The sequence below is a fragment of the Anguilla rostrata genome, chromosome 12, assembly GCF_018555375.3.
Source record: "Anguilla rostrata isolate EN2019 chromosome 12, ASM1855537v3, whole genome shotgun sequence".
Taxonomy (NCBI): domain Eukaryota; kingdom Metazoa; phylum Chordata; class Actinopteri; order Anguilliformes; family Anguillidae; genus Anguilla; species Anguilla rostrata.
In genome coordinates this window covers 34039084-34065671 of record NC_057944.1, presented here as the reverse complement: position 1 = coordinate 34065671, position 26588 = coordinate 34039084, and the positions used below count along the sequence as shown (strand labels likewise).

At 45.9% G+C, this 26588-nt stretch overlaps 1 protein-coding gene across 7 annotated transcripts in view; it reads right to left on the bottom strand.

Moving 5' to 3' along the window:
* Positions 1–26588, bottom strand: part of dclk1b (doublecortin-like kinase 1b) — a 74761-nt gene that overhangs the window by 17179 nt on the left and 30994 nt on the right. For 3 of the 7 annotated variants that reach the window (XM_064302201.1, XM_064302202.1, XM_064302204.1), the window contains exons 4-6: positions 24187–24286; positions 20135–20251; positions 1641–1735 (exon numbers count right to left, since the gene is read on the bottom strand). In XM_064302201.1, the coding sequence (XP_064158271.1) occupies positions 1641–1735; positions 20135–20251; positions 24187–24286 (312 nt within the window). Of the gene's footprint in view, positions 1–1640; positions 1736–2635; positions 2741–13404; positions 13845–14236; positions 14277–15183; positions 15284–20134; positions 20252–24186; positions 24287–26588 lie in introns of those variants that run through there. The other 4 variants (XM_064302207.1, XM_064302206.1, XM_064302208.1 and 1 more) reach the window with 4 other exon arrangements.

The following is a 26588-nucleotide window of genomic DNA, read 5'->3' as shown; positions in this document are numbered from 1 at the left end:
CACACGCACATACACACACAAACACACAGATGATACAATGCTATGCTAACTGGAGCACAAGAACTGAAGCAAATCTGTGGCAGTGAATGATTACACCCTGGCGTGCGGGATATGTATCAGGAAGCTGGCAATGAGGCAGCTGATAGGGAACGTATGGGATATACAGGCTACAGCACTGGCCAGGCCGCGTAATTAAAGCAGGCTAAGCTTGGATAAAGCACAGCCAACACAGTACAGCACAACAGGGAGGCGGGCCAGAGCTGCTGCTGGAGGCTGTTCCGTGGTTGCTAGGTTACTTTCTAGTCAGAGCCCGAGTAGAATTCTTGAGCGTTACTTCATGGAACCAGCAAAGCGGACGGGTGGCTGAGAACAATGACTGTAAGCTCCCAACCACCCCTCCACCACCCAAACCTTAAACCTCCCGAGGCCAAGCAACACAGGAAGTAGAAGTTATCACATGACCTCAGGCAACGTTGAGCACCGGCGGTCCGAATTAATCTGCCAGCTTCACGAAATCACCCAGCAACACTGCGTTGGGCTCATCAAACGATTCCCCAGTGGGAAACCACAGATAATGGCAGGGTCTGACTTTTAATGGATTCCAAATATCCTGCTTTCATTATCTTTTGGTCTTTTTTAAAATCAACAAATGAAGCCTAGTATTACAGCCCAAGCCATAATTTTCTAAGCATTATTTATTGACTGGAGTGCACCCTCTATACTTTTGAAACCAAACTCCTGTAATTGGCTGCCAAACACTAAATGTCAAAGCTTTGATATACATATAAAGACTCATCAAATGTGTGTATTGTCCCGATGTCTAATATACAAACAATACTGATACAATGGTGACAAAATATTCACGCCCTGATAATTCAAATGCCGCCATTTTGTCTATAGCTTTTTCTCCTAACTCGTGTGACGAATTTCAGATCAGTCAGCACAGATTTGTCCGGGGAAAGAGTAAGCCGATTATGACTCAAAGTGAATCTCAGATCTGATTACTGGTGCACCAAACTGAGCTAACACACTGCACAGCTTTATTATTTAGGGAGCTTCCTTTCGGGCAAAACTAATGCAGAGCAATGATGTCTCAATTTAGAACAGCCTGGAGATTACTCGGTCTTAATGTGACAGTTGTAAGGATTTGAAATGAAGTCCAAATTAAAAACTTTAGCATGGGGACTATAATCTGAGGGCGGGAGCCCAGATCCAAAGTAAAACTGTTTATTTTTTGAAAAGCATGAGTGGCCTGAAGTCATTATTGTAATTTGACATGGGGTGGTTCACTTCACCGGCTGAAAGCCATCTGGACAGCTCTTGGTCTTGCTTCACATGCTGAATCTCAACGTTGGGGATTCTACGTTAGCTTTTCTGACTGGACTATATCCTAAAAACACAGAATGCCACTTCCACTCAGAGGACCGACTGCAGTCACACCATTTTTATCGCACGATCAGCCCACATACATATTCCACAAGCAGAATAAGCTGGTGGAGACTTTTAGGCAAAATATAGCTCTGCTGAGCACTGGCTCTCCAGTAAAAATCCCAGATCATCATTCCATCATTTCATGGTTAGTATTTGGAAAGATACAAAGTGTCGGAGTAAAGAAGGGGATTGTGGGAAACGGCCCTTACCCGACGTCTTCGGAGACTTCCTGGACTGGTGGGGGAGGGGCTGGGGGACTTCCCCGACCGAGGAGTGGACAGCTGGCTGCCCGCATTCCCATTGACTAGAACCACAGAGAGAGAGAGAGAGAGAGACAGAGAGAGAGACAGGGAGAGAGAGAGAGAGAGCAAACGAGAGAGAGAGGGAATTAACAACTTAAAGTAAAGGAAGATAGAAACAATATTATGAATGCCTTTGAGTGCAGCCCACACACTACTTGTGGTTGTGATACTGACCCAAAAACAAACATTCAGTCGCACCTCCTCCTTCCTCTCTCATTCCAGCTCAAAAAAGAGAACAAGTTATGTGATCAAGTTATGTATATTATTTCTCAGCTATTTTCCTTTGAATGAAAATCAAAAGCATACTGAAGGCAGGCTTAGGAACGCAAAAGCTCTCAGTGAAAAATTCCAGTCAGGCAGAAATCACAGCGCAGATATTTCATCAACAAGACAAACGGAGCTTGACTTAACAAAATTATCACCCCTCCTGATTGTACAACACGATAAACCCCAACATAGATCACCGTCCCCCCCCCCACCCCTTACAAAGCCAGATCAACACAAAGCATCTCAGCCAACAGATTTCATTCAACACAAGCTATAGTTAAGAATCGATCAGCTCATTACCGGATGAACACACACAAGCAAAAACAACAACATCCCTCACACACTTTAAGAGTAGATGCAACCAACTCCTACACACACAACCACACAAGCAGCACTAGAAATCCACCTGCTCAGAGAATCTTTTTCCGAACTGCTGCCAAATAAAATTACCGGAGAGGGGAACAATCCCAGCTCATCAAAGCAAAAAAAAAAAAAATCCCCAAGGAGAAAATGAAAGATTAACAAGCATTCCTCAACACAAACCACGCCAGCAGCAAGAGACCCAGGGAATTAGTGAGGGAGGGAGGGATGGATGGAGGGAGGGACGGCGGGGAGGAGGGGGGTCTAACCCTTACCTTCTATGCACTGCAACATGCCGGAGACCGGGAGCGATCTGCTCGAAGCTCAGCTCAGCTCTGCCACAGTGAGCTGAATGAAGTGTGGAGGAGTGGGCTGGGGCGGTATGTAGTAATCGCTAGCGCGCAATCATAGGCAGAGCGCCTCCTGCGTACGTCTGACGTGAGCTCAGCGCCAGAGGGAGGTGCAGGTGCTACATCAAAGGTGTCAATTAAACACGGGGAGGCTGTATAGGGTCCCCACACACACACACACACACACACACACACAAACATCAACACAAACACACAGACAAACATGAACACACGTGCTCACGTACACACACACAAACATGAACGTGTACGCACATACACATACACACACGCACACAAACATGAACACACACTCACGTAACACACACACACACAAACATCAACACACATACACATGTACACACAAACACACAGACACACACACACACACAAACATGAACGTGTACGCACGTACACGTACACACACGCACACAAACATGAACACACACTCACGTAACACACACACACACACACACACACACAAACATCAACACACATACACATGTACACACAAACACACAGACACACACACAAACAAACATGAACAAACGTGCTCGCATACACACACACACAAACATGAACGTGTACACACGTGCACGTACACACACGCACACAAACAAACATGAACACACACTCACGTAACACACACACACAAACACACAAACATGAACACACGTACACACACACAAACAAACAAACACAAACACATGTTCTCACGTACACACACACACACACACACACACACACACACACACAAAAACAGACAAACGCACACACACACACACACACACACACACACACACACCCCATCCTCCAGTTAAACAAAAACGAAAGTGCTGGTGGTGCATGCCATCAAAGCACTCACCAACTGAGAAGGGCCGTCAGAGATCATGAACCAAGCGACTGTTTTTAATGCCAAGCGCGTGAAATAAGAAACGAACAGAGATTACAGCACCTCCTATACAAAGCACTCCTACGAACACGCTGTGCCAACAAAACCAACCCTGTCACCCACAGCCTCCAACCCCCCCCACCCCCTGAGCCCCCTCAGACAGCCCAATCCACACTCTTTCCCTGCAGTTCTTAAAAACGGTTCTTTGCTCTGTTATTTCTTTGATCTATAAGCACGTCTCCCGCACAGAGGCATGCTGTTTAAGATGCGCAGGACGTCCCGTCTTACTCAGGGGTTCGACAGCAAAGAGAGCACAGGGTAATGCGCCCACTCATTTGGGTTATAATGCGCATCACGCTACAGGAACCCCATAAAGCTCCTTCTCACGTCTGGGGCTCATTATAGAGGCTCATCAGGCCCTGGGGTAAGAGGTTCACTTACTGCAGTGGTGGGGAACAAGGGCCATAGGCATTTCTGGTTTCCAAGCCAACTTCTGGCCTTAATTAACTAATTAGCCCCAACATTCACACCATCCGACATTTTTTCTACATTTCTTGCATGTAAGCACATAACACAAGTCTTTGATAAACAGCCGAAGACTGTCCTCGTGTCCCTCTCTGAAACATGTTACTGTGATCTAATCTATGAGCGATCCAGCGGTGGTGTGCACAGCCAATCAGCTCGTTTAGCCAGGGCAATTAGTGAAAACAAAAACCTACATACACACCGGCCCCTTCAGGGCAGGAACTGCCCACCCCTGGCTTTAATTAGTGATAGTGGCCTAATTGACGGTAAATGATTGCATTAGGAGGTCACCGTCTAACTGTGGCAACCGTGGGTTGGTGTTACGTTGAATTATAAGGCCCCAAACATTCTGACACTGTATTTACAAAAAAATAATATTAAGCAATTTAATAAGCTGAAGTGCCTCCCTCATTTAATTTTTGAGTCCTCTGCTCCGCTTTGGGTATTTGAATGACACAGGCGTATCAGGATAACCTACCCGACAGAAGGCTGTTTCCAGCTGGCCTGAGCCGCACATGTGCTCCCACGCTAGTTGTGTGTAACGCGTGTGTATATGCACACATATGTTTGTGCGTACCGTCTGTGTGTGTGTGTGCGCGCGAGAGCGTGTAGGTGAAATCGCTTCGTACGCGGTACGTCTCCGCGTGTGCCCGTTACTTAGAGATGAATCACGAAACTCTGACACCATCTGCGACGCTCCGTGGCATCTGACACATCGCGGCGAGCGCGACTCAAACGGAGCGCATCACCGTACTATTTCTGGGCCCGAAAAAGCAGATTCCCCGCGCAGGACCGCTTTTCCGTCATTCGTACCCTTTTTTCGGTACGGAACACACGCGGTGTTACGCGGGGATGATTCCGGCGGACCGGGGTGTCCCGAGACAGTAAATATTTGCGGTGGAGGGTAAGCGTTATGAGCGCACCGGGGACAGATAACGAAGGATGCCAGGACGTAGTAAACCAGAGCGCCCCACCACATAAACACAACCCCGCCCTCCACATCCGTTTAATAATAAACAATAGCAGCACACAGTGTGCCGTTTCAGGAATACTAATCGATTTAAGAGCCTGAAATGTCAGCAGATCAGACCTAGCCACGCAAGACGGGCCGCTGGGAGTGTTCTAACGGCCGCGCGGTTTCCGTTAACAACGGCCGAGAGCCTCTCTCTGAGCTCAGACCCCGAATAACACTGAGGTAAACGGCAGCTGTGTAATGTAGCCTTCATCACGCACACGCACGCATGCACACACACACACACGCACTCGCACGCACGCACACACACACACACGCACGCACACACACGCACGCACACGCACGCACACACATGCACACACATGCACACACACGCACACACACACACGCACACACACGCACGCACACGCACGCACACGCACGCACACACACGCACGCACGCACGAACACACACGCACGCACACGCACGCACACGCACGCACACACACACACACGCGCACGCACGCACACACACACACGCACGCACGCACACACGCACACACACACAGGTACGCACGCACGCACACGCACACACACACACACAGGCACACACGTACACACGCACACACACGCACACGCACACGGATGCGCACACGCACGCAACCACGCACACTACACGACTGCCAACAAACCACGCCACACAAACCACGCCCCACACCACAACACGACGCAGCACACACCACAACGTCAGCGCAGTCAGCAACAACACACGCCACAAGCACCGCACACCGACACGCACACAGCACTCCGCACCACACACACAACACACAGGCGTGATGTGTGTGTGCGTGATGAAGGCCGCACACACACGCACATTCACACAAAGTTCACGCGCACACAGGCAAGCACACACGGACACAGCACACAAATTTAAACAGACACAGACACGGACACACACACAAGCACACACACATACACACACATATAAACAGACACACACACACAATCACACAGACACACACATATAAACAGACACACGCATAAACACACAGACACACACACACACACACATAAGCATGACCTCCTGCGATCTCCTTGCAGAGGGGCCTCAGAGCCTAACGTAGAGTGCACCTCTCTTATGGAGTGCACAGAGAGTAGGAGGACCTGCTATTTAAAACCGCAGGAACAGTCTGAAGGGCACTGCAGCAGGGGTGAAGGTGTAAAAGAGAAAAAAAAACAACCGCTACAGAAATACTGCTGGAGCTCAAGCTGCCATTCTGCCCACACGGTCTGAATAACCAGCACCCTTTCAGCAACATGAGCAACACACGAGCCTATGCTAGAGAAGTCAGCCCTCTATCATTCTCTCTCTCTCTTTCTCTCTCTCTCTCACTCCCCATCTCTCTCTCTGCCTCTCTGTCCCCCCTCCCCCCCATGCAAAGTAACTCACTGAATTATGACCACTCCTGACACCCCACCTCAACAGATAACAGCTCGTTCAGATGCCTTGCACACGAACCCAGAGAGAGAGAGCAGGCTGCTTTGCATATGGGGTTCAGTGAGGCGATAGGGCGCGGGCTAAGTGAGGTCAGGGGGTCGCTGCAGTTTTTAGCGGCTGTCTCTCGCTCTTATGACAAACAGAGGCTGATGATTGGTCCTTGCACAGGCCAAGGCATGCCTCTATCACCTTGACGATACCTGAGGAAGACTGCCCCGCATCAACGACCCCAGTCAGGTGTCAGGGCCATGAAGGTGCTGGAGAGGAGTTTCATGTAGTTTTTACACCCACAGAAATAACTACAAGGACCATAGGCCCTCATTCTTTACTAACATTAACACTTAATGCACTCCGTGAAGTAGTCCATGATGCCAAAGCCACACAATGCAGCCCCAAATTCTTAATTTCTTCTCCTTATACTTCCTGCCACAACCAGTAGAACTTTGATTAATCCTCCCCATTGGACAAAAAATACATTTCAACCAATACAATATCTTTTCACTGAATTTTGGTAATGCCGACAGATTTTCATTTACCATGAGTTTTCCTAGTGTTGTACAGAGTATTCTTTGTCTAGGTGATCGGATTTTTATCAAATTTGCTGTGGAGACAAAACCAGCTTACAAAACTCTCAACTTTACATCCTCCACTTTCCTAATGACAACTACATGGTATAACAGGAGTTCACAGACCAGCCAAGCACTCAAGGCAAAGTTTCCCATTAGTTGCTTCTGTGCCAAACTCTGAAATGTAAGCCTTAGTTTATCTGCCAAATTGTACTGTGCCTGCCAACACTTACTGTTTGTAGTTCGCTCACATGAACACTGGTGTTAGGTGCTCAATGGGGACATCATACTTTAATTTGTCCTTTGAATGTAATTTGTTTATTATTAAAAATTGTGCAGGCATTGCCATTTCTGTCATTGTTGTCCAACAGGTAGAACGTACCAGCATCCAAACAGCATTTGGTAATCCAGTATGCGAGACGAAGGGGGACAGAAACACAAGACTAGACTATACATTTATAATAAAACACAATAATGTCAATAAATCTTTTGGGTTCTACTGAAATGGCAGCAGCTGTTTGAGGAGCCGCTGCAATGATTAGATTTTGTGCTTTGTTCACATTTACCAAGTTTCTCCTCTCTCGCTCTCATACACGTGTGCGTGTACACACACACACACACACACACACACACATGGGGCATACCTTAAACTACCATGGCAATGCCCTGCCATAGCCATCCACGATACCTTTTACCTGTATACATTACTATCCATGATACCTCCTCAATAACAGGATCAATGGAGGATCCATGGATACATCAAGGTTCATAGAGCAGACGTAACAATGAGTACAAATGGCAAAAGAAATGGCAGAGTATCTTTTAAAGTTTACCGGGAAAACGATTACTTAAAATTTCAACATTTAAAATCAAACGAAAAATTGTGGCTTTGAGCATCCAATCCTTGCGAGTAAACCCTTCAAATGGCAGTTCAAACAAATGAATGCTGCGAAGCGAGCATCTGAGCTAATCCATTAATGCCATGTGGGAGGGAGTGAGCTTCTGCGGAAGAAGCATCGATTGCGCTTTAAACTCAGAGTGGGTGTGGGCAGTTAATTAACAGCAAAGCATCGGCACTGATCACATGACAGCAGCGCCTGTGCGGATAGGCCCAACAGAACTTTGGATTCCAGCTCCTCTCGGGTGGAACAAATTAACCATAAGTGTAAAAGGTGTCACTGGTATCAGGCTGGAGTCCAAACATTATCTGTTAAGAGTGGTAAGGGAGGTATTCATGCCAAGACTGAACAGCAACTCCAGGATTGTAAGTTTAATGCCCGAGAGGCACATTAGCGTTGTACTGCTAAGCAAGGTACTTCACACCTGAATTGCTTCAGGAAATAACCAGCTGTAAAAATGGATTTTACGTAAAACATAATAAGATGCTCTGGATAAGAGCTTAAAGTAATAAATGCGCTATCTGCAGTTGTAGCTCATGGCTACTGTACCTACAATAGAGCAAAAAACGATAGGGCAAATTAATTAAGAGCACAAATTGTAAATTAAAAACAGATTATAAAATTAATATTCCTCGAAACAGTCTGGACCTCGCTGCACACCCCTGCCTTACATACTCACTAAAGAAACGTAGCAACACCTGCTAGCGTGGGGGCAGACTGCACATCCATTTGACCGGCACAACCTTAAAATCTCTGTCTCTCTGAAAATTACGAATATTTGCGTCCAATAAATGCGTGCTTTCTATATAACCTTCGCAAATTTAGTGAGGACTGTTGTCGATTGTCGAGTTCACTGATAAAAAAAATAACACGTTAAAAAGACACAGTTTAATGCCACACTAATGAGGCTAAATTGTGTACAGCTATCTGACATTTATCCCCTGGTTGCATAATTCATTAAGGTGAACACTGACTGACCCATGTCTGTCATTAAAACCCCCACTCAGAGTCAGCCAGAGGAGGATGGACCCCCCCCACCCCCCTCGAGTTTGGTTTCTCCCAAAGTCCCGCCCAGGGAGTTTGTCCTGGCCACCGTCACCCGAGCCTTGCTCCTGCGGGGGGTTTAGGCCATGGTTTACTGTGAAGTGTATTGTGTCAAACGCTCGTAAACTGCACTATATAAATAAGATTTGATCTGACTTGATGGGCAGCTTAGGAAACACTGCCCAAATTCAGGATAAGGATAACAGAGAGCATGATTTAGCTACAAGTCCTATGTTCCTATGTTCCGTCTCATGTTTTGCGTAATTGCACCCATCAGAATTGCACGTTTGCAATTGTACATTAGTGGAAACTGGGAACTAGGTCAGATACGTATATGTCAGAACATTTTTATAATTTTAAACCAAAGCAAAGCAAACCCCGAATCCAATTTTTCACACCTCGTTTTGCACCCATGTGATGAATATGAAGACAAAGAGCCAGAATTAATCCGCAGAGATATGAGGAGAATGATGCAAGGTAACAGACAAGGAGCTTTAGCTTTAAGACAAACATTTATTCTTAGACCGGATACCCTGAAGAAGAAGCAGCTGAAATATCAGTAGGCTGTTTTTTTTTGTTTTGTTGATATCAATATTTTTGGAAAAGCAGCTTTCATCTTTTTAAAGCCACATTTTTATGTGCGCGCACCTGACCTCTCCTTATGACGCATCGTTTCATGTTGTAAGACTTTTATTTTTCTGGGAGAGCACAGCCGTTTGAATTGCTCTCAACTCGGGGAGTGTTGTGCGTGTAATGGGGCACTGCCAGGGTCCCTCTAGACCGGTGGGTTGTGTTCAGTGGAAATTGAGAGATGCACAGGTTCAGCGCAAGAATGGCAGGGCCATCTCTCCTTTCCTTTCCCTCTTTCCTTCCCTCTCTCCCACTCACTCGCTCGCTCCCGATCGGTGGCGAGGACAGACGGACACATTGTGTCTTGGGTTCAGCTGATCGAATGTGGTTTGGCCACCACAAGTACACCTGTGACCAATCACCAAGTGTGGTTCAGCCGCCTGCATCTACCAATGAGGGGCAGAGGGGAAGGGGGCACGGAGGACCAGCCAATCAGGGTCTGTCCAACTTTCACAGGCACAGTGTGTTCTGCCCAATGTTCCCTTTGTGGTATAAAAACGATAAAGAACAGACTTGCGGCTTGTCAAAGTGGGTACACAGAAATGTGTGTGCGTGTTTGTGTACAGAGGACTTTACACAGAAGATCAGTACGTTGTGTGCCTGGCAGATTTTACTTAGTGAAATTTCTATTTGCAGAACGCGAATATCGACAACAATATCAAGTCAAAGTGGATTTAGGAGCGTGGACGCTCAGGATAACAGAGGATAGACTGGCAGCAGCTTTACCAATTGGATTAATACTGAGGCAATTCATGCCCCTTCCCAGAATCCGAAATTAAAAGGCTGGAAAGCGAGATGATTACACAACTGCACGGGAGATGGCCTGATTCTCTTCCTGTAATTTATAAAAACGTTGTCATGGTAACCACCGGCGGGAACAACCCGAGACCCGCTCTGTTGAAAAACATAATATCGAGAAAATGTCATTTACGATGAAATGAAGAGGGGGTTATGGAGGTCGCCAGAGGAGAGAACAATTTAGAATGCAGCCCAAGCCGCAGCACAGACCAAAACAACATTAAAAACGGCATTTAAAAAAAAATAATAATAATGTAAAAAGCACCTCACAGTCACAGTTTTTATGCAACTGTGTTATGTTGGCAAAACAAAATGGCTACAGACAAAAGCACTTAACAATGGAAGATTGACGTGATGTAGTAGTTTGGAAAGGGAACGAATGCATTTAGAAACAGAAAACAATGTGTGCAACGTGATATCAGCGGGAGGTAGGATCAATGGTCAACTGCAATATCACCAGTAGAACAATTTATCACAGTAGCTCATAGCATCTCATAACAGCACTGTATGTAGATCTGCAGTCATAGCAGCCTGTTGTTCACGACATCACGCTACAAGCTGCATCCTCCGTGACATCACGTGACGAAACCAACTCAAACACCACTCTGCGTTCCCAAACTGGGAAAGAGGAAAAGAAAAAGTTGGAAAGCAGCGGAGCGCATATTAAATATATTCTGTAGATTTTTTGCGCAGGGAACGCTGCCTGGGCGTGTAATTTCATTTTAGAGCGTTTAGGAATTATAAATAAAACTCTTATTTGCACAGCTCCAATTCGATTTCTGGACCAGAACAAACCGGTAATGTGATTAATTAATTTTTAAAAGTGACTGGTTACGAAAATGTCTGACTGCCAAACAACAGAATTTAGTTCAGACACTGACAGGATCCGTTTCACGAGGCTCGTCACCCGTCACGTTTAGGTATCGCAAAGTTTTCAGGCGCGAAGGAACGTAGGGCGGCAGTGTGATGTAATGGTTAGGGATTTCCAGGTGGGACACTGCCATTGTACCCTTTTGAGCAAGGTACGCAACACCCACACTGCTTCAGTATATACCAGCTGCATAAACAGATACCAAGTAAAAAAAACAAAAGCTGTGTAAGTTGCACTGGATAAGGACATCTATCAAATGCCTGTAATGTAATTCCAATTAAATGCATAATAAGACTTTGATAGCTTAGTATCATGTTCACAATACCCGCCATCCCCGCTCCTCTTGTTTTAAAATCCAGTACCCTACCCTACCAATAACCCACCCTACCCAGAATGCATCATACAACATCTACACTAAATGGGCCTCTTGTTTTGTACAGTACCTGTATAAAACTTAAAATGGCATCTAGGGCTGTTCTGAAACATGGAATCTATGGCTATGGCAAAATGAACTCCAATGACTGTTCCAGTGAGGCGTGAGCAGCCAAGCACTTTCACTGGGTTCACTCTCACTCTCAAAAAGGGACTTTTCATGACCCCAGAGTTGATATGTACATGAACTGTTTGGGGTCCAGTACAGGTACAGCAATGCCTACGAGGTGAATGCACCGCAGGCAAAAACTACAGATCCTCCATGATATCGGCTCAAAATGACTATGGGGGTAAAGAATGGGATAATTCTGGTCACCCAGTTAATGCTCAGTTTACCAGTTCAGTGCATGGTTTCTGTCTCGGGGCTGGAAAGGCAGCACCCAGGTGTGGGATAAACATGACTGGCGAATCCACTGGATGTAATTGACAGTGACACACATTTCCCCTGTGAACCCACAGCTCGGATTTAATTGCGGTGATATTTCGGTAATGAATGTTTGCCCGTGGATGGTTTTCGGTCTCTGGTGATTCTCAACCCCCAGCTCCGGTTGCGTTTGACAGACAACACAGATATTGTAATGCGCACCCGCACACCCCACCCTCCACACCACCCAATCCACCTTTATTTAATGAACACAGGGGACATTGCTCTCATATTCGCGTAAAGTGCAGCTGTCAGTGAAGGACAGACACTTTTACCCATGCAGACTGCGATTCCAGTTAAATGTTTTTATTACACAAATTACACCCTCTGCTTAGTTTTAAAGCGCCTGTAAAAAATTGATTTCTACGCTTGTTCAGGGTGATTGACATTTCTTGCCTGTGAGATTCCAAGTCACAAAGAACTGTGCAAGGCTGTTAAAAGTAGGAAATTACCATGCTAAATGGAGTCTTGGCTATTTCAGAGACACCATCAAACAGAGTGACCGTCCAGCGCAAATATAGATTACTCTAAGCAGCCCTAGGAAACTGGACAGTACGACAGATCGTGCATATTTGGGTGCACCCAAATACTCAAATCCCAAAAAACCTTACACGAATGCTCCACTTGTGTTATAAACAGAAACACTTGAACATACAGTGTCTAAAATAAATGGGACTATTGAAAAACTAAACTAAAAAAGACAAACATTATTATTATTATTTTTAATTAGCAGGGTGCTCGATGGAGGCTGAAAACAGAGCGGGTCACCCGTGGGGTGCCCACCCACTCGGGCGATCGGTGCTGCACTCGTTCTCTCCTCTTGGCATTAAAACCCGCAGGCACGCAGCCAGTGAGCCTAAAGTGGCGCAAGCGGCCTACAAGCGGACGGGCGACCCCCAAATTTGACACCCCCCGAGTCTGCTAATTAGCAGCTCAATGAGATCTCAGTGAGAGCTTTTGAATGAGGCGTGCTTTGCTAGGGTAAGACCGAAAACCTGCAGGACGGTAGCTCTCCAGGAACAGGGCGGGGAAGCACTGTTCTAGGATCTTCATCAGAACTAATTAATAAACCCAACCGCCTTCCTATAAACAGACTGAATGCCACGTGTTCTCGACAACGTTATATCCGAGATATTAACGGTGAAAATCAGAGAGGGAGAAAGCAATTTTTAACCAAAAATCTTTTATTTAAGTTGTGTATGCAACTCAACCCCCATATAGGCAAGAGGAAATTTATAGTGAATATTAAAATATCAAAAAGGAAAAAACACATACAAAAGCATTTATGATGACATTACAATAGGCAGAATAAAGTGCACGTGTCAGCAATGTCCTTTATCTGACTTATATTACAAATTGAATCCCCAGCACTCTGATAGGCTAATGGGCTACAATGCAAGACTGCACACAAGCCGTTCTGGATAAAAAGGCATTTCCAGTAAGAACAGCATACAGTCATTTATGTAATAAAAAATAAATATTCATTTAGTAGTGAATATGATAAATGTAATAAATTAAAAAAAGAATATCTTTGACTGCTTTTCAAGTAAAGTTGATCAGTCTTTCCAAGCAGTCCCACGGTGTACAACTGTCAGGTCACTTCCAACTGTAACAACAAAAGAGTTTTAAAATAAATAAACAAACAAATTAAAGTAAAATTAAATAAAATAGAAATGGCACTTCATGGTGGCTGATAATTTACCTATAATTTATCAGTTTCCTCAAATTAATTTCAGCTCATTTAGCATGTCATACAGGCTATATACTGTATATTCTCCTTTTGATTCCACAGGATTCAATCGATAACTGTCATATGCTTTTTAAACTTCTCCAGCCCCCCTCCAGATGACTGTCCAGCAGTGGATTAGTGACTTAGTGACTCATCCAGTGCCTTCCAGGTGAATCCTCACCACCCCTGTGCTCCGAAATCTACCCAGAGTGCACCACACTAACCCTCCCAGCATGATGGCATGAGTACGTCCATGTCTGTGTCCGGATCAGTGCCCTTCCATACTACCGAGTTTGCTGGTTGAGTACCCTAGATGAGAAAGTTAAGTAGGCGAAATGTAGTGTACTTAAAATCCCTGGACGATATACTCATTTCCCGGTCTTCACAGAGTATATTCGCGAGCATACTTTTCAGGAAGTAAACAAGCATTTTGGTCATATAATTATTACATGCAGCTTCACTTTAAAAATGAGGTGCAGTTTCCCTGATGGCTTCCTTCATTATTATTTTTAAAATTTTTTGAATATTGCATGTCACATACTAAACAGTATGCAGCAAACAGTACGGAGTGTGCCAGTACACAGTACACAGGATGCAGGACGCAGTACGCAGTAGAAAGGGCTTTGATTTGGGGACAGCCCATGTCTCAGTGTCTAATCAACGCAGGACCAATCCTGGTGCTGTCAAGCCTAGCACTGCTAGCACTGCTCTTCCTAAGGTCATCCAATCACTGCCGTTGCATTCAGAGCTCTGCAGCCTGATTGGTCCTCTCTGTCCCCACCTCCTTAGGGATTCACACCTCTCTTTGCTTGCCTGCATTGGTGGCCAGTCACAGACTGCATAAGTCTCAAAACTCAAAGATTACTTTGTCTCGCCTCTCACTACAGGTCAGGCAGACTCTCAGTGCGTCTCCCTGGTTACCCAAAAAGTCTCCCCTGGTCACTTGCCAAAGCTCCGCCTCCAGGCCCAACCCATTATCCACTCTGATCTCCCAGTGGAGCGATGCACTGCCCATGTTAATGAGACAGAAGAGTGACTCACCAGCCCCGCCCCCCCCCCCCCCCCCAACAACCCCCACCCCCCAACTCAACTCAGATTACAGATGGGTTCATCGCAGCTAAACTCTGATGATTAAGACTAAGACCAGAAGCACACGACACAGCTGTTTCCATTGTCCTTAAAAACCAACAGCGGGGCCATTCTGATGATGACTTACTGTATGGAGGCAGGCACCGTTACAGTTACGCTTGATGTATTCTGGACATTGCCTCCTGCCACATTAGCTCTCAGCCACACTTCTCCAACCTTCAAAAGGTCTGGGGAAAAAAAAACCCCACTTTCGGCTTTAATTTGTTTATCTGTGAGAGGCAACGGGGAAAGACTGAAAGACTGACAAAGTTGGGAAAATGTGACATTTTTCAACTGAACTGCAGAAACCGCTTTGATCGGCTAACCATCCATAACGGTTGGCAGAAAACAGCAGGAGCAGATGCCGCTGGCTTCTCGTGCGCTCGACTGTGCCGCAGCGCGATCGTCTGACTCATCCGAGCAGGTCGATTCTTACTTAAGAAAACGAAAAGTCTGAAGGAGAGGGAAAAAAAAAAAAAAAAATCTGCGATTTAACAATGGTTTTTGATTATTTGCGGTCTGTGGTGATTCAGACGGCAAATATCACAAAGGATTAAAAAGCCAGAAATTTTTTACCGTGGAACAGCCCAACCCCCACCCCCTGGCCTAAGTGGAAAGACTTCTTGCAGATCGCAAGAAGACAGCGGAAGAACAGCAGGCCCAAAATACTCTCAAATAGTGCCTGAGTGCCACTCGCTTTGTCGCCATTTCTGCAATGAATTCTGGGTTTTCAACTGTCATTTCCTCTGTACAAGCAGTGGAGATCCGGGCACTGCCACGCAAAGCCGGATGTCACAGTGACCATTTTGCCAACAAACGAAGGAGAACAACTATGCCAGTTCATTCCCGGCTGTAATATTTCTGAGTGAAACTTAGGGTGTAATGTGAAACCTATGGCTGTCTGTGAGGATCATTAAAACGTCTTAATTTCAGCACTCAGACGAGTGAGGGTAATAAGATGGTGCCTGAGCAGAGGAGGGAAGCCACAGACAAATCTGCGGTGTTCCACAGCTCCTGAGCACACAGCGACCAACTCCGGTTACCCGTGCGACTCTCTCTGGATGCGAGGGTGGCAAAATAACTTGTCGCAGGAAAATAATAGCACGTAACTCATATATACATATATTCATATACATGTCCTGGGTCTTAATATACAAGTAAAATATATAAAGAAATATGTATGCGAGCAATTTGCCAATTTTAGGGTACCTCAATGTTTCAGTTTGGTCGTAATATTAATAATAATAATACATCTTTAAGAACCAGTTCAATTATGTTCCAAATGGCATGTAAAATGGGAAAATATGCAAAATACAATAACCAAAAATATAATTGGCGGGCTGTACATACTGCATTTCACACGTCTGAGAAATCCCTCCTCTTTTATTCACTCCTGGTGAAGCCTCAAGCCAAGCCACCAGGAAGAGACGCCATTGGCCGAGCGCACGTTCCCATTCCAGCAGAGGCAGCCAGACAGGAAGGGAGAGCCGCACATGTGCAATGCAATCGCTGGCTGTTCCACTCCAGGCCCGGTTTCCACAGCAACAGTGATGTACTTTTTTTTTTTTCCCCCACCCCCCTCACAGTGATTATTTCTTCAGAAACAATTTCACTGAATCACTGGAGACAATAGCTCTCCACACACTGCACTCAGATTCTGCAACCACCACCCCCCTGCAACCCCCCCCTCCCCCCTCATCCACCATCTCGGACACAGTTTCTCAGCCTTTACTCGTTTAAAAGGCAATAGCAAACGTGATGGTGGAATTTCGTTTGCCACCTCGTCCTCTCTCAATCCACAGGGCAATAAACAATTAAAAACCTGTAAAGATTTTCCCTCAAGTCTATGCAAACCTATTCAAATTTGGACCAGATGAACCAATCGATCTCTTAAATAATCTACTTCAGCACAGGGCTGGACAACGCAAAAATGAAATGAACAGGAAGTGCCAGAACATTAGAGAGGCCATTTCTCTTCCTGTTGCTGAAATCAAAACCAGTATCAGAGAGACACAGAAAGCAGCAAAGAGATTCTAGAAGACATGGCATCTGCAAAAATGAGCTTTCATGTCCCCGTCTACCAACTCTTTCATGTTTTCATTTGAAGATTCATGTTCATTCCTTTCAAGTAACGGCAGCTGTGTAGCCTCTGACGCAAGGAACACTGGAGCGTGCTGTGCTCCTAAGAATTTCCTTCATACAGTCGAAGAGCGAACCGATACCCAATTTGCATTCCCATTTCTGAGAATGTAACGAAAAACAGCCTTAAAACGGCATTAAAAATGCTCCATCCTGTCGCTGTAGACAAGAATACCGCCGGCAGCTCCTTCAGGCGGTTCTAAAAGTTCGGGAAAGCAGGCTTCGTTAACTTGAAGGAGAGTTCAGACGCCCGGGGAAACTGTGATCCAAGACTCGCATCCTGGCTGGCGGTCACAGGTACATTTCACACGGACTGAGCCCTGGGGTGACACAGCGACCCGATGGATCATCCCAACGGCTTCCACAGAGAAGCGTATCCCACGGCAACCACACCAACACGTGCACGTGCACGCACGCACCCAGGAACAAATTTAAACCCAAAAGAAAGCAAAGACAAGAGGGGACCACAAGAACAGTACCATTAAAACCATGGGCAACCTGGTGTCAAAATGGCAAAAAAAATAAAACCCACTACAGAACAGAAAGCATATCCTAGTTGTTAATGCCTTTAGGATTCACCATTCACAGAAGGATATAAATCCTGTTTGAAAATGAGCTAAATAATAATTTATAGGGTACAAATGGTTCGAGTACAGCAATCCCTTAACGTGAAAATGAAAGGCATTTATCCGCCTCTGTGAAGGCTTTGTTAGGGAGAACTGCAGTGTTCAGCTGCAGGGCCCTGTGTGTGTTAATGTGACACACCATGCAGCCCACTCTCCAATCACAGCTCCCGGCTTTCAGGACCCAGACACTGGGGAGAGACTTCTGACTCACACCCCCTCCGTACCGCTCTCACACGCACGCACAACGACACACTCAACCTCACAAACACACACACACGCACACACAACAACACACTCAACCTCACACACACGTGCATAAACACACACACACACACGCACACAGACACACACACACACGCATACAACGACACACTCAACCTCACACACACGTGCATAAACACACACACACGCACACACACAGACACACACACACACACAACGACACACTCAACCTCACACACGTGCATAAACTCAGACATGCATGAACATATACGCACGGACACACTCACACACACACACACACACAGCGACACACTCAACCACACACACGTGCATAAACACATACACACACTCACACACACACATACTCACACACTCCACCACACACACGTGCATAAACACATACACACACTCACACAACGACAGACTCAACCACACACAATTCACAAACACAAACTCTCACACAAACACACTCACACACGCACACACACACACAAACACAAGCACTGTAACTTGTACTCCTGACACATATAATATGTGCTCAGTCTGAGCCCCCCATAATGCAGATACTCTGCTATCTCAAACAGCAGCTCTGGGAATCATGAGTGTAATGGCACAGTCTGCTTGTCCACCCACATCCTCTGCCCGTATGCGCATTCTCGAAGTCTGGAACATTCTGCAAATTCATTCACACACTCGCAGTTTGTAGCAGTATTCTGAAACCAACTTTAATTATAATATTTTATTTTTTAATGGACCAGAGGAAACATCTTATATTGGGGGGGTGACCTATTTTTTATTTTTAAAAAATTTAAACAGTCATCTAAACCTCCCCAACTCCATAAGCACATGCTAGTGCAGACTGTTCCCGAAACATTAGTCACTGTCTCGCAGACACACACAGACGAGCACTCAGAAGATGATACCCATCTTAAATTATGGCTGGAATTAAAGAGGCAATACCAAAGCAGTGGGCCCCACTTCCTGAGCCCTACCCACTTGCTGAGAACATAATGATGGTGAACCACCCCTTTTAAAAGTTTATATTTCATTTTTTGACATTATATCAAATCATTGCAGTCATCAATCTAACTGATGGAACTGTCAATTGGAATCTTATTATATACATATAATTAATATGATTAATAATTACATACATATACTTAATCATTTTTGGGTGTGTCCATGAGGATGAGGCCCATCCCCGGGGCTGCACCCCCAGCCTGTAGGGTCATTACCCAGGAAGCGGTCCCTACATCTGCACAAACAGACACTCCCAAAAACTTGACCATGGGTAGGTAGGAGGGGCTTCAGTCCAAGCAGACATTAAAACCAACTGGTGGATGAGCGGTGGAATATGCTACCAGCAAACATCCGCATCTGTGAGTCACCTCCCATCTTCAGGAGTGAACATGAGACACCTTCAGCCAGCTCTTCACGTCACTCATCTGCTTTAGCTACCATGAGGCTACCAGCGCCTCAACCTCAATCTGTGTCCCTTCTCAGCTAAGCACCATGTGCTGTAGCTAACCAGTGCTCAACCTAATCTGTTCCTTCAGCTAGCACCATCGTAGTACCAGCTTCACTCTTAGTGGAAATACTAGTCTCTTTCGGATTATATAAAAATGCATAAACTAAATCCAAACCGCCTTTGAACAACAATATCGTAACTGCATCGTCAATAATAGCCTTCCAAGATCAGGGTCAACTTGCCCTTTGTCTAAAATCACTGGAGATTATTATTGGATGCATGTACAGTTCAATGCAGATACATCTGAGAATCTATTCACAAAGCACACATTGTCTATTGACAAACAGTGTCCAGCCTGCATACACGTACAGATTCAGAGCCAGATTCAGGAAGGTAGAGACTGATAGTAAGTGCTTCCCCTAACACTGAAACTGACAGTATGCCTGCAGGTTCAAGTGAAGAGATGTCACCCATTTCTTTTCACAGTGGGGGGGAAAAAAAAGCACACATCGTACTGAATCCCTGTCACAGAGAACGCAGAGGGCGATCCCAGACGGGGCAGTTTGGGGCCAAGCGGGTCTTACCCGAGCCGGTGGAGGCCGGGGACTTGCTCCTTCGGGACGGCCCGGAACTGCGGGGGGACCCCCTGCCCTGCATGGAGGAGATCCGGCCATAGGACGTGGACTTCACCACCCTGCACTCTGCACAACGAGAGAGAGAGAGAGAGACAGGCACATATTTAACATCACCACCCTGCACTCTGCACAACGAGAGAGAGAGAGAGGACAGGCACATATTAAACATCACTCCTGCACTCCAAACGAGAGAGAGAGAGAGAGAGGACAGGCACATATTTACCATCACCCCCCTGCACTGGAGACCTGCAAGACTCCCCAAACGTCTACCCCCCGAGCGATGTCCAGGACAAGCTCCAGAGGGGCGCAGTTTTAGGAACAATGGGGGGATTAAGTAAAAATAGAATGCCAGAACACCTGTGACGCCACCACTGTTTATAGTAAGTGCCATGTGACCTTTTGTGATGACAAGCAGTCCAAACTTCAGGTTTAATGTCTCATTAAAAAAGTGGTCTTATCATAAGGTCCATGAATCTCCCATGGACACAACAGTACCTTCTAGCACCTTCCAGACTTCCCGTGATCTGGCGCTAAGTAGACTTGTCCCGCCACGTGTACCATGTGACCGAGTGACTCACCGGGACAGTGACTCAGCCGAAAACACAGAGCCTACACAGACCTGTAACCGTTAACCTTTTTACGACACATTACACAAATGCCAAAAACGCAATTAGAGAGAAAGGAAGTCAACAAGGATACAACTTTTTTCGGTATTCTTCCGCGGCTGCATTTTCCCCAATTCCTTTATTTACTTCACTTCCCATAAATGTTAAAGTACACGTACATTTTAAGCCGTATTTCAGAACGTGTGAACAAAGCAGCAGGACTGCCTTTAAGCATGATTGCAAAATGTGCAGCGTGGAAGATGAGCTCAAGCGAATGACGCAACACGTCACAGGACACAGAGCCGTACGAGGAACCTCTGCAAGCTTACGTGAACGCAACTCAGCGCAATCAAGCGGCCCCTTCAAGTCATGAGAAGATCAAGCGGTCTCTCGTAGCGTGTAGATGCCGCCCACACACACACACACACACACACACACACACACACACACACACACACACACACACACACACACACACACACACACACACACACACACACACACACACACACACACACACACACACACACACACACACACACAGAGAGAGCGCAGGATTGATTACAGCGCTGACCTGCGCACGACCGAAAATGACACGGACCCTCGGCGCCGCCGGATCAGACGCCCTTTCCCGAAGCCGAAGAGGCGGGTTAGGGGACCCGGCCTCACACGCGCTCGCTCGACACGCCAGGAGCACGATTTAGCGATTAATCCCGCCTAATTACCGTATTTTCCGCCGCGGAAGTCAAACTCCGCGCTGGCAGTTGCTTCTTAATCAGGCAGCGATGGGTAAACAGGCCGAGAGCTCGCGACACCGCGGAGGAGCAATTCGGTTAGATTTTCCGCAGATTAATTGCAGAGGACGCGTCGAAATGCAAAATGCCAGCAGCAATTAAGAGTCGGGTTTTGAAGGTTACGACCCCAGCAGCAACCCTCGCTGTTCAGAAGTTACACTTCTGTTACACGCTGTTCAATGACTACCTGTGCAGAATGTTCAATGTTCAATAAGGGGGGGGGGGGGGAGGGTGTTCCCAACAGTCTGAAATGGAAAATAGCAGTGTTCACTTTGAAGTTTTTCTATTTCCTGTTCCTGTAAAGCATCTTTGCGACAGCGTCTCAGTAAAAAAGCACCATACAAAAAAAGTTCAATTGAACTGAACTGTTCCAAAGCTACTCAGGAAGAGTAACACCGATTGCCAGCATTCAATCAAACCAAAAAACCCTTTGCTCTTAGCTTTCGGTCTCCAGACTCTCATACGTTCTCATGGCTGTGGCAGCACTTCAACTGAAATTGCACGAAAGTAATGCAAGAATCATTTTTTAGAAGTAGCACTTGTTTGAGACTGACGTGGTTACAGGCTTGTTTTGAATCTGGGACAGAGATAATCAGAAGCGGACTCCTCTCGAGTTGTTTTTGTGTGTCTGCGGGTGGAACAGTGCGCCTCACGCAGCTCGCACGTGCCCGTGTGTCCTCTCCGAACAGCAGGGGGGTAGGGGGGCAGTCGTTCCTTCAGGACAGTTTGTGACGGAGCCCCGCCTCGTCGTCTGCACCCAGGCACCCCAGGAACCCGGCTAGCAGCGGGGTTCATCCATTCTGCTCTCTCTCTGCCTGCTTTCTGCCCCACAGCTGACAGGCTGGCTAAGTCCCCCTTCGCCCCAGTCCAAGAGCGCCGAGGCGGACTGAGGCGTTTGTGTCACACCCCTCAACCTTGGAGGGGGGGGGATTGTGGGTAATGCGTGCTGTGAGAGTGGCACAGAGCTGGAGGTAACATAAGGAAAGCTGGCGAAGAACAAGTGCAGCTGATCCTTTCTTTAATTCCCACAATCCTTTGTGCTCTTTCTGTGTAGCACATTGGACTGGTGGGGGGGGGGCGTGGTTATGGGTTTGAGAGGCGAGGGCGATAGTCCACATTACCCAGAACGCTCCACAGACAGTACAACACAAATGCTACTTCATTCAAGCGCCTGGGGTCCATTTCACAGTCTGGGACACAGAGAGATATATAGAGAGAGGGCACAAACACAGTCAGATGGGAGACGAGAGGAATCTCTGTGACAGGACTGAAGGAGCCATCTGGGAACAATACTCATGCAGTCATACGATAGAAGAGGGATAGAAGAGCAAGGGGGTGACACGCTTCCCCACCAGCCAATGAGAGACGAGCAGCATCAGCATTCACACTCTTATCACTGACACAAAGTTAGAAAAGAAATAAATACAAGATTTAGAATGACATGGCAAGGAGTTCATATGTCTTGCACTTCAAAAAATAAATTAAATAAATCTAAGGGGAGTGAGTTCAGAATGTGCATCTACACACCATTCAGTAATTGCATTTCCAAAAAATTTGGTAGCGGGCACCGGATGGCATGACTTCATTTTTCAACAGTCATTGTTTGATGAAAGATAATTACTTGCTTCCTGTTGCTGTGGTGCCGAATGACAGATGTGTGTGTGTGTGTGTGTGTCTATTAATAAAGTTTCAGATTCAGTCTGGCCATTCAGTCTAATTCAATGCCGTTCTTTGGGCCAGGAGCCACTCTTAATACTGATAAATTTGACAGGTACGACGCAGGGGCCAACGGTAATATTTGAAAGAGGAAGAAAGAGGTTACTGAAAGGATGATATAATGCATTTGGCACATAATCAATCTCAGGCATTCAACAGGCACCTGGGCCAGATAATCAAAAACAAATATCCTCAAAATCAGCCAATTTTAAACCAGGAAAACAGACGTGCTTGGGTGACAGAGTCTTTAAAACAACATCCTACAGAGCCGCTTCACATTACGTACAATATAAATGTACACAAATACCTTTGGAACTGGATATAATTGAGTCATTTTAATTTTCCTGAAGGAACTTCAATTGTGGCACCAGCATCATAAATAAAATATATCCATTAGCGAACACTGCGCACTGATGACCACAAGGTTAACACCCATTTTGCCAGGCTACTAAATTACAATGATGATGAAATTAAATGACGAGTCAATATGTCTACCACTGTCATCTCACTGGAAATGCATTGTAGTTGAATCATCCTTTCGTGTCACATACTATGATCACTGACTGAGGCCTAAAGAGAGATTCAATGAATCAACGGCACACTTTACCTGTGGCCAATTTTTTGAAAACCTTCCAACAGACTACATTGTCTCATTGTGCACTGGTCAACTGGGCACCCACAAGCCCACCTGTACTGATTTATGCACAAAGCTTCTTCCTCCAGCTCAACTCACTGTCGGCATGTGCCTGCGCTGACAGCTGAGCCTGCAGTGATGAGCACTAAAGAACAGAAGCGGGCTCAAAAATTGGGGGGAGAAAGGAGAAAAGGCAAAAAATAAAAAATGAAAAACGAAAAACACAGCAATAATGAAAGAAAGTTCCCTCACCACTTTCATCCAGCAGGAAGTCATCTTGGTAGCGGAATTTCTCCGGGCCGCAAGCGATGAAGATGTCATCTTCCCCGAAAAAATCCTGAAGGCACACCACCTGAGACAGAGAAAGGCCCGTCAGCCATCAGTCAAAACGTTAAATCGCAGCAAGGAACTGACACCACCCCCCCACCCCCACCCCCCCCACCAGGCTTCCTATTCTTGGAAGTGCCTGGTCCACAGCCACTGCAGATTAGTGAAGGGACTCCTGGGAGCCAGCTGAGCCAACTTTGACCCTGTGCTGCAGTTAGAAATCGATGAGCTGTCTTACGCTTCTGAGAGGAAGGTAAACATCTCACCGCTACCTGCACAAACAACATGGAGGAACAGAAGCAGCAACGGGGTTTAACAGCATCATGGCCGTGTGATTTGGTGCAAGAAGGGGTAACTGAAATTGCCCGTCTCTGAGATAGGTAGTCCAGCTTCATAACTTTTATAACCGAAATATTCTGTGAACACGCGGTAGAGGAAATTGCTCTCGTTACAGCCCTTCCCCGATTGACCGCAACATACAAACGCAAGGACACAACGCGTTGCAATAAATTAAAAATAAGTTTATTTAAACAAAAGTGTTGTTGGTATATGGATGCGAAAAAGCAAGTATGTGTGTGTAGAAAAGGAAGAACAAGAAAAATATGAAAACACAATCTAGCAAGCAACTAGGTCGTGAAGAGAGAGAGAAAAAAAACACTGGAAGCGCTAGCACAAAAAGGAAGCAACTCCCAAGGTCTGGGCATCGGAGTCTTTTAAAACTGGGCCCAGGTGAGTCCAATCAAAATCATCAGGATCAGGATCATCAAATCAGGATCCAATCAGGTCTTGGTGGGGCACAAGACAAAGTGAACAACTAGGGAGAGACACACGTAACACTCTTATACTGACAGACACACTTAACACAGACAGACAGACAGACATTTAACAACACTCCACCTCAACAGCCTGCTAAAAAAAACATCTGTTTGGCTCAAACCACATACATATGCATGAAGCATCAAATATCAGCACACTGTGAGCACAGCCCTTCATGCTGTATAATTAGGGATAAGATCTCTATGAAGAACTCAATTTGAGATTCTAACTACATTCCAAACATTTGAAAGTGATTATAATAGTACTTATGTAAATTACCCCTCTAGCATCACCAGAGTTTTTTCCAGCTATAATTTAGTTTTCATGACAAAAAAGGGATTTATTTTAGTAGTTTTTTTTGGCACAAACTGAAATTTTCATCGTTTGAAAAGATTCCAGAAATCAGGTTAAATATTTTGAATTTTCAAAAAATAATCGGACAGGCAAACTGATCAAGACTGTTGATTCAAATCAACATGCAACTGGCAGCACACAAAACATGAATCCTCACCTGTCCACATCACCTGTGGTGTTCCTAGGGTTTGCATGAAGCAGCACAACACAGTCCCAGATCTATGCAGCCTGTGTCAAATCACGCCAAATTAGCTCCAGAAAAAAAAAACAATTTCACTAGAATGTAAGAAGCTTGTGTTCCTGCCACCAGCAAGAGGTCACCAGAGCAAGTGCAGCTGGCTGACACATATCCCATGAGCACCAGGGGCACGAGATCATTACAGCCAGCCAGCCATCCACCCACACAGACCGCTCTATGCCACAGCGTAGAGGGGCGCAAGCAGAGAATTGGGCTAAATCCAGGTCTAAGCTGCAGTGGCTTGGGCAAGCGTCCCATCCTATATTGTGCATGACCAACGTTGCCATGGCGATGGCGACATCACCCGAATGACCGAAATTGTCAGGCTCTGTGGCTGAGAGTTGATTCACTTTCCCGTTAATAGCAGCGTGATCATCTGCAGCATTTCTCTGGAAGGAAAGGGATATGTATATACACATATGTCAATAGAAATATAAATATGTATGTGTATGTGTATGTGTTCGTGGAAATGACACAAACTTTATGAATTATTCAATACGTTTTCCCATAAGCCTATTCACAGGAGGTGTACCGACTTTCATTTTCTGTTTTTCAGCCAGACAGACAAGGGGAATCAAGGGAGGGAGGTGGGGGGGGGGGGGTGAGGGAGGGGGAACCACTGATGGACTGATCATTACCACTCAGCCTTCGGGTCAGAATTTTTCAATTGTTTGCGTAATAAATCTTGTTATGCAACATTCAAATATTGTATCTGAATGCTGTACACAAAATACACAACATTCAAACCAACAGCCAGTCCCACAGTAACGGAGTGTAGCACAGTGGGTAAGGAACTTGGCTTGTAACCGAAAGGTCGCAGGTTCGATTCCCGGGCAGGACATTGCCGTTGTACCCTTGAGCAAGGTACTTAACCGAAATTGCTTCAGTATATATCCAGCTGTATAAATGGATACAGTGT